This window comes from Morone saxatilis, unplaced genomic scaffold, assembly GCF_004916995.1.
Source record: "Morone saxatilis isolate NCDOM2014 unplaced genomic scaffold, NCSU_SB_2.0 Contig5, whole genome shotgun sequence".
NCBI classification, from domain to species: domain Eukaryota; kingdom Metazoa; phylum Chordata; class Actinopteri; family Moronidae; genus Morone; species Morone saxatilis.
In genome coordinates, this window is record NW_023340095.1 from 11,215,443 (window position 1) to 11,225,236 (window position 9,794).

General features: G+C 40.7%; 1 protein-coding gene across 1 annotated transcript; it reads left to right on the forward strand.

The window, feature by feature from the left end:
* The first annotated feature begins 181 nt into the window (after nt 1-181).
* Nucleotides 182-7,638, forward strand: desma (desmin a). The gene is made up of 10 exons (XM_035676873.1): nt 182-872; nt 3,264-3,324; nt 3,556-3,651; nt 4,543-4,704; nt 4,806-4,931; nt 5,100-5,210; nt 5,329-5,438; nt 5,596-5,648; nt 6,292-6,383; nt 6,847-7,638. Exons 1-10 carry the CDS (start codon nt 292-294, stop codon nt 6,886-6,888), a joined length of 1,434 nt encoding a protein of 477 aa, XP_035532766.1. The 5' UTR covers nt 182-291; the 3' UTR covers nt 6,889-7,638.
* Nucleotides 7,639-9,794: the final 2,156 nt, after the last annotated feature.

A 9,794-nucleotide genomic window follows, 5' to 3' on the forward strand; every position in this document is an offset into this window, starting at 1 on the left:
GCTAAATTTCAAATGGTGACAAAGTGATCAATTAAAGAAAAATGGGGTTGAGCCACAGTGGAAGGGTGGAGTAGGCGGTAATGGGAATACAGACGGGGTGAATGGACACAGAGGGGGGACAGAGAGGAGGGGTCAGGGTAAGAGTGGGTGTGGTAAATCTACAAATAGCTGCGCTCAGTGTCTGACATTTCTTCACTTCGTTTCTCTCCCAGTTGCCCAGTGGGACAGTTGGGTCTCATCTCCTCAAGCGGCTCCATCAAACCACAAGACAACCCGAACAGTCAACCAGCCATGAGCAAGTCCTACTCGTCCTCAGCCCAGTCAGCCTCCTCATACCGTCGCACCTTCGGCTCTGGCGTCGGGTCATCCCCAATGTCCTCCCTCTTCTCCTCTGCAGGAGGTGGCCGCAGCTCTGCTTCAAGCCACATGTCCTCCCGAATCTATGAGGTCAAGGGTGCCAGCATTCCCTCCTATTCTGCCTACCGGGTGTCCTCTGGTGCTGGGGGAGCAGGGTATGGTTCCTCTACAGCCATGCGCGCCTATTCTGGGGAGAAACTGGACTTCAACCTGGCCGATGCCATGAACCAGGACTTCCTCAACACAAGGACCAATGAGAAGGCCGAGCTCCAGCACCTCAACGACCGCTTTGCCAGCTACATCGAGAAGGTGCGCTTCCTGGAACAGCAGAATGCAGCACTGACAGCGGAGATTGAGAAGCTGAGGGGCCGCGAGGGTCCCGGGCGCGTTGCTGAGATGTATGAGGAGGAAATGAGGGAGCTGAGGAGACAAATAGAGGCCATCTCCAACCAGCGTGCCCGAGTGGAGGTGGAGAGAGACAACCTGGGTGATGACCTGCAGAAACTTAAGCTCAGGTAGGTTAGAGGATGACAGAATGAGTGGTTGGATTGAACTGTACCAGTGTATGCACCATTAAAGAGTGAGAGAGAATGATGAAAAAGAGTGGAATGAAAAACACATGACACAGACGGACTTTGGCCAAGAAGCCGATTTTAACTGTTCCAGAAAGGTAACACCAACTAAATAGTTTAGACAGGGCACGGCACTCATATTATTGGGTAGTACAACTGACTACATCAAGGGTTCTCAAACCTTGTGGCTTGTGACCCTTTAAAGCTAAGAAATTTGTACTCGCAAGTTTAATGTCTATAAGAGACCAAAGAGTAATGTCATAAATATTAGAGAAAAGTCTTCAAAACTTAATTCTCATCTAATGACCCTTCAGAGCTTTTCTTGAGACACCCTGGGGGGTCTCGACCCACAGGTTGGCAACTGCTGGTCTACATCAGAAAAACAGAGTGACATGTTGCTAGATGTTACAGGAAGAGAAAACGGGGAGAAACCGAAAGGAAGAGGAAAGTGGTAGTTCACCTAGTTGATACAATGAAAGAAGTAAAAGCCAAGCATGTGGCATCAAAGACAACTCGCTGATTTCCAGAGGGTTCTGTTTTGGAGAAAGAAAGAGAAACAGCAAAGAAATAAAGGAGAGTCTTGAGAACAGCTACACTTCAATGAGTGTTACAGTCTACCAGCTTTTTACAAAAGGTGTTTTATAATTTATTCACAAGAGACATAACAGAGAAAAATGAAAAGAGAGAGAGCGAGACTTGCCGGCTCATAGGAATTAAATTGAGGCAGACAGACAGACAGACAGACAGACAGATAAAGTTTCAGACAGACAGAGAGAGAAGTGGACTGACGGAAATGAACAGATGAACACACATGGTCTGTTATGATTGTGAATCTATACTTGCTTGTGTGCGCGTGTGTGTGAAAGACAGAGAGAGAGAGACAGAGAGAGAGAGAGAGAGAGAGAGAGAGAGAGAGAGAGAGAGAGGTGATGTGAGTGTCTATTTGTAGCTAGTAGGTCAGTTCTTTGAATTTAGACTTTCTTTCACAGCAACAGCAAGCAACATCACTTAACATGACTTTAAGTGTATATAGAAAAACACTCACACACTCACACACAAAGCACACACAGCACACACACAAACGTGCACACTTCACTTTCTTTCCATCAGCCCTTTTTAAATTGTTGCCTGCAGCCTTGAGTGAGGCTTGCCAAAGCACCTGCTGCTCCCACTGAGATCAAAATACGCAGAGACCACCTGCCTGCCAACAGTTACAAGGCATACACGCACACACACACACACACACACTTACATATACAGTACAGTACATATACACACCTATAGAATGGATTTACAGATAGCATCAGCAATCAAATTATATAGTGTAAAAACTAATTTGTGTATCGCTGCAAGGCATTTTGCTGTACCTGCAGAAAGTTAAAAGTAAAATTTGCCAAACACACAACAGCAATGAAAACAAGGTACTGCAAGGACTAGAGGGCTCTTAATGGGACTAGCACGGATTAAAAGGTGTTCTGCAAATGACCTGTGGAGTGAATTAACTCTGTTCAATATCATAAAGACTGTCTGTCCATAAGTGTTAAGTGCCATCCAACTGTGCCACATATTTGAGCAAAGAAATTAAATTTACCACACAGGATGTGAAATTGATGACCATGTCGCCTGACTCACACCTGTTAAAAGACATCCGCTTTCCATGGAACATTTCCCTCATTCAAACCTGCAAAGCTGTTAAATTCACATGTACCAAACTTACAACAAAATTACTAACCAGTGACTTTAAACCCCTTTGCATTTATGCATTGCATATATGTATATACTATAACTATCCGGCTTATACTACTATATATAATAACTACTACTATAACTATACTAGTAGGTAGACTACCTAGTAGTAATACGCCTATCATATGTATACTATGATTATTACGCATTTTCCAGTTGTTCAGGGTGCATAGTGAAATGCTAATTCAGGAAACATCACCAGCCAAGGGCAAACCTCCATTCCTTTCTCACTTTTACCCTTCTGGCTCTGACAGTGTGACAGCAGCTGCACCACAGCTTTAGGACTCAAAGAGCAATTGCACAAGTGTGTGTGTGCGTGTTTGGTTGAATATGGATACTAATAAAAGTTAGACTATGATGTGTCATTGTCTAGTCAGTTATATTCTTGTAAATACACTGGCAGCCAAAAAGAACAGGGATCAGGAGGCTGGAGGCTGGAGGAATGAGAGTTAGTAACTAGTTTATCTGTGAAGTAATTGGTCCCAGGAGAAGAGGCATGCTCTTAAACACAGTTGTTGTGTTTGTATTCACTTATGTTTCAACTTTCCTCTTTTTTTGTTTTTTTCCTCTGTCTACTGCTCTTTCCAGACTGCAGGAGGAGATTCATCAGAAGGAAGAGGCTGAGAACAACCTTTCTGCTTTCAGAGCTGTACGTCTTCTATTTCCATTAAATCACAACTTTATATCTCAATCCTCAGTCATTTTATCCTCATAGTAAAAACTGAAACACTTCATCCATGCACAATTTCCCTTCTCATCTCATCATCAACCGTCATCGTCATCAACCACTTTCTTCCTCTCCAAATTGTTGCTCTCCTTACGCATTTTTACCTTTTCTGTTGTCACTATAATTTTTTCTCATTTCTGTGTCTGTATTCAGGATGTTGACAATGCCACTCTGGCCAGGCTGGACCTGGAGAGACGCATTGAGAGCCTGCAAGAGGAGATTGCCTTCCTCAAGAAGATCCATGAAGAGGTCTGTTTATTTGTCTATAAATTCTTTTTGTCTACCACCACCCCTACAGTATGTCTATGCGCTATGTATGTCAGTAGAGTAGTGTGTACTGTATCATATAACAACTTAATGTAAAGTTAGACTGTAATATTAGATATATCTGAGCCTCTGTAGGCATGCAACTCTTCAATGTATCAAATATTTCACACTTAAACACACCCACGGATGTTTAAACATATTCATTATGCACATTTACACAGTCTCACACACACACCTTCAGTCTCCCTGTACAAAAATCTAACTATCTGTCCGTTTTGTTCTAATGCAAAGCAAATGCAGAGAGTGCAATAGACACATTTGTGCACATTCACACGCAGACATCAAAGGCACGTCAGCACAGTTGAGGTCCGTGCTTGTCATTTTGTCTTCTCTTCCTCAACGTTGACCTCTCAGAAATGCTGAACTGCTGATTGGTTGAAGAGGGCATGTCAGCTGTTGTGCGTGTCTGTGTGTGTCTGTGTGCATGTGAACAGATGCTAAGCTATTTATATCTTTTGGTTGGACCAGAAAACAGCTGAGTTGGATCAAAGCTTACTAATTTGAAACTTCTAGTTTCACAGAGTTAAACCAGTCCTGTGCTATTCTTGATTTCTGATAATGTTTTAGTAATGTTGCATCAATGCACCACAGAGCAAATTACTTCTACATAATTATGTAAATGTCCTTGATGTAAGATTCCCTACCCTCATTTTCATTGATTTATGCTTGAAACCTTCCCTTTTATGAGCCTCAGTGTCAGGACACACAAGCTTCAGACCAGAACTTTAATCTCTCTTTCTTTATCTGTTTCTTGCAAAATACTTTCCTTTCTTCTTTATAACCTACTTAAAATGTTTTCTTGTCATCTTGCAGGAGATCCGTGAGCTGCAGAGCCAGATGCAAGACACTCAGGTGCAGATCCAGATGGACATGTCTAAACCTGACCTGACTGCTGCTCTGAGGGACATCCGTGTGCAGTATGAGGGCATCGCCGCCAAGAACATTTCAGAGGCTGAAGAATGGTACAAGTCTAAGGTAACATGGGAGCACACACACACACACACCAACACACACACACACACAATCTGTCTCTTTCTGCTGTTGCACTGCTAAAACCTCATCCCCTCTCTCCTCAGGTGACTGATCTGAACCAGGCCGTGAATAAGAACAATGATGCACTGCGTCAGGCCAAGCAGGAGAGCATGGAGTACAGGCACCAGATCCAGTCCTACACCTGTGAGATCGACTCACTCAAGGGCACTGTGAGTATTGACTACAGCACCTCTGAGTTTATTCCACGTTTTTAGTATCTTTCACTGTGGCTTTTCTTTCTTTCTTAATGTGCTTACTATCTGTCTCGACACACAGTTCTTATCTCCATCTTTCTATCTCTTCTTCACTGCTAAATTCATGCCTCTGTTCCTGTGTAGAACGAGTCTCTGCTGCGCCAGATGAGAGACATGGAGGATCGCATGGGCCGTGAGGCTTCTGGTTTCCAGGACACTATTGCACGGCTGGAGGCAGACATTGCTAAGATGAAGGTAATAATATTTAGTCCATAAACCTGGGAACACTGTCTGTGCATTTACTGCAGTTTTTCCTGTTGATTTTATTCATGTTTGAGCAGACAATTAAACCTTTTATGCATCGATTTTAAAGGACGATATGGCTCGTCACCTGAGAGAGTACCAGGACCTCCTCAATGTGAAGATGGCCCTTGATATTGAAATCGCTACCTATCGCAAGCTCCTGGAGGGAGAGGAGAGCAGGTATGTGTGTGAACATTTGTATGTGGGTAGAGTAAGACAGCTCAAGATTCAAGTTATCTGTCTCAAGGCTATCATAACTTCTTCCACTGAAGTGTGGAATTTCTATTCTCATGTCACTGGCTTGTAATGCTGAATTTTGTGTTTCTCCTTTTTGCAGGATCACTACCAATGTGCCTGTCCAGTCTGCATATTCCTCCATTGGCTTCAGAGGTGGGAGAAACAGTACCCATTCTTCCCTTCACACATAAATACCCACAAAATCCATTTTACATTCCAGATGAGTCAACGGGGGGGATAAAAAAAACTAAATATAGCTTGTGACTGTATATGGTGGGTGCTATTTTGAGGGCATTACATGTTGCGTACCTGCAGTTACACATTCTGACCACTGTGTGGTGGTAAATGACATATCAAAAAGCTTAATTTTCTCTTTCATTCACAGGGGCAATCATCAACAAGCCACACATCAATAATCACACAGCCTAACCCATTCACTTGATGTATTAACAGTCCAAAAGTGCAATTAATCTCTGCGATGCCTCCCTTTGCTCCATTTTGTGGCTGCCTAAATGAAAACAATGAGGGGGTAATTAAGGATGCTGTACTAGGTACAACCATGATTCATTAGTGCCATTGATTTTGAATATGAGTTTTAATATTACACTTTTAAGTGCCAGTCATACTACCTCCACAGGCTGCCCCATTAATGTGCAAGGCATGTCTTAATGTTCAAAGCCAATTATCCCTTTAAGAGCAATAAACTAATGTCATCAGACTGAATGAGTAGCTGTAGTTTAGCTCATTTTATGATTTTATGAAATAGTGTAAGAGCTGTGTGAATGTATTCTTACAGAGACCAGTCCTGAGTCCCAGCATCAGCGCTCCTCAGAGGTTCACTCCAAGAAGACTGTTCTCATCAAGACCATCGAGACCCGTGATGGCGAGGTTTGAGCACACACATTACATACAGTATATATATATATATATATATATATTTATATATTTATATGTATACATGACACACAGTACACTTATCAGCCCCCAAAACACACAACTGTTGCACCCATTTATTTCAGCTGTTTAGAATCCTACTGAGAGTATATTGAAACCTTAGCTAAACATTTGTAGTCTCTAGTAATCTTATAATTTGCGTTGATCCCACATAGACACTAGAGTGAATAGAGTGAACTATAACCCTCCACACTGGCTTTCGTGAACAAGAAGCTTCGCTGTCAGTGGCTACTGTTCCTCTCCTGCACAGCACCTCGCTCTGAACAACACCTGCTTCACTGCCGATAGAAAATCCTCTCACCTGTGATCTGCAACACACTGCAGCCCTTAGCATACATAATGAATATGTTTTTTCTTCCTTCATAGCAATTTACAATATCTCTTCTCTCCTCCTCAGGTTGTCAGCGAGTCCACACAGCACCAGCAAGACATCATGTAAACCAGAAGAAGCAACCTCAGAAACACTATATATAATAAGTTAACAAAAAAATACTACACAAATCTACATTTTCCTACCACTACTATGACAATTTATAAGCTGAGCCTATTTTTAGAAACAGTTTTTTAGCAGATTTGAAAGGAAACACAAAATCATATGAATTAATGCAGCTACTATGCATCTTTAGACAATGTACTTTATACGTCATAAACAGGATAGATGCAATATGGAGGCACAAAGCACTGCCTTTAATCTGGTTTTAAATAAAGGTCATTCCAGGAATTGTGCTTTATTTGTGTTACTTTCCTTCTTTCGAAAACACCAGGATTTGTCATATCTCTCATATCTTATCAGAAATAATTCAATGGAAAGAGTTTTAAATGAACAACAAGGCTTTGTGTCATTGTATTGGCCCAGTATCCAGAGGGGAGTTTGCAAAGTGCAAGACAGATGAATGGGCCTGAAACACCAAGGTCACAAGTAATATTGTAACAGTAATTTTCACTGCACATATTCCAAGTCTGTGCAAATGTACAAGTAAATGACTTGATTAAGAAGGGACTTTGTTTGCGTAACTGATTTACGAAAAGTGAGATGTTGGTCTTGTGGGTTTGAGGAATGTCAACACAAAAAAAGGAACTCAGTCATGCTCGGAGTTTGAGCATATGCTGGGTGTTTGACTGTATGGGTGATCATGTTTTGCTGCTTCATTGTGCCAAGAATCTCAAATAAAGACATTCGTTATCACCACTGAGAGTCAGACAGTTTCTTAAGGCATGGTAACAAAAGAAAAATCTTAATTTTTTTGTGTCTGTGCATAGCATGTGTAATGTGTAAGACTCCAGTCATAGCATTCCTCAGATAGCATGCATGTCTTTTCATTGGTTCCTTTATGAACTGTTTCTACCCATTGCATTCCTCGTCTGATGTGGGCTGCGTTAGCTTTCCTCAAATGATATTACCAACCAAGCGTAGCTGTCTTCTGTTAACATTTAATTCGCTTTTATAAAGAAAATAGGAGTTGCGGCCCCCTCTGGAATTATCAGTAACAGGACGGGTCTTGGTGCAGGGAAAAGTGAACAATTGCTTGGTAATGAGCTGGCTTCAGTCATGCTTTGTTTCCGGCAGAGAGCAGATTAACACAGAAACAAGAATTATATAGTCTGCAGTTTGTGTCTGAAGTCACTGGACTGAAAAATGTCAGCAGAGATAAAAAGTGGGGGGGAGGAGGAAAGAGAAAAGAAAGATACAGTGAAAGCAGACAATAAATGAGAATGCAAGAAGGAGAGCGAGACTGTGAGGGTGGCACAGGGAGAAAACGAGAAAGAGAGGGTACAAATGTAATGAGAGGAAGATTCAGCAAGAGATAATTAGGCAGAATAAAGGAAGAAGCACAGAGAGAAAGTAAGTGAGAGGAAGTCATTTCACTGCTTTTCCTAGCAGACCAATGTTGGTAGGAACTTTCTGTCTCCATCATCGTTTCTGTCAACAACAGCTTCCCAGTCATTACAGCTCGATAAAAAAGGGCAGCATGTTCCTGTGTTTCATTTCCTTCAAATGAAGTCTGCTTAACTTTGTGACCTTTCATCTATCAGCTGCTAAAAGCACTGAATTTTAATTATTATATGTGGCTCCCTTTTTGTGCTGCTTAAAGTTATTTATATATTTATATAATTTATTTTTTCTACAAAGCAATTTGTAGAAAACACCTATTTTATCCAGATTGGATTTGACACATACAAGTTAATGCAATGCAAATGCAGCCTTGTACCTACTGTCAGACCACATCAAGGAATTTGTTAAATATTAGTCAAAGAGAAACATCATGAAGATAAATTCAAACAGCCAACAGATGCTTTGTTTTTCTGTGTGGTATGATACTTTCTTTATCACTGCTGAGACCTGCAGAGCAGTAAAAAGTATCGCATGAATAAGTCAAAACCATAACATTACATCGGAACTAGTTTTATATTACTTCATCGTTCATAGTTTTATATTCTTATATATAAGGCAGTTTACGTGGCTTCATAGTCTCTGATTTAACCGTAGTATCAAAGTGGTTTTAGTATCACTGGCCACTCCAAAAACAACTAAATTGGTTCTCTGAACTGTGACTGTCATCTAAAATGTGTGCGTGTTAGTATGCGTGTGCTTAGTATTTAGTATTTGTACACATAAATGCACCTCTGAATACACAAATGACAGAAACAGTAGAGACAACAAGACCATTAGATTGTAGACTCACAATGTTTATCGTATTTAGGTCCATATAAATTCATGCTCAATAATAATAATAATAATAATAATAATAATGACCAGGCGATTTGCACAAATTTAAACAGGGTGGCAAATGAACTGCTGTCTCTCGAGGAGAAATTATTGAATTACTGATGTCAAGGCTGAGCTTGTTTGCTGATTTTCAACATCACATGTTGAAACACCAGGATCAGAATGAGACATCCACCACCCAGCCAAAGCAAACCAACTGGATATACAATGGAAACACAATATAAAACAGGTCTACTCCATTAGAAAATAATCAGCTGGATAAATTACACAAGCGATCGCGGTGTAAACCTGAAAATGAAAACAAAACATTTGTACGTTTAAAAATTATTTACAGTTCAATATCTACAATTCAGCAGTAATGGGCAATGACAGAAATAATAGAAACTGAAATAAAAAAGCTAATAAAAATAATTGACAATTAAATAACAATAATTCAGTTTGCCCCAGAGTTACATGTCATAGTTTCACTTTGTTATTTTTTGTCTTTCCTAAATGTAAAGACAATGATTACGTTACAAGCGGACTAAAGTAAAACCACAAAAGATAACAGGACTGAAGTGTAAGCAAAACCCGAAATAACACTTGAACAGCCACTACTGCAAAACATTGCTGGAGTA

Bases quoted from the DNA above. Each gene is read 5' to 3' on its own strand.
- desma (XM_035676873.1), top strand. From the start codon at position 292: ATGAGCAAGTCCTACTCGTCCTCAGCCCAGTCAGCCTCCTCATACCGT. The intron at 4,932-5,099 runs GTGAGTATTGAC...GTTCCTGTGTAG, and splicing joins TCGACTCACTCAAGGGCACT to AACGAGTCTCTGCTGCGCCA. The intron at 5,439-5,595 runs GTATGTGTGTGA...TCCTTTTTGCAG, and splicing joins CTGGAGGGAGAGGAGAGCAG to GATCACTACCAATGTGCCTG.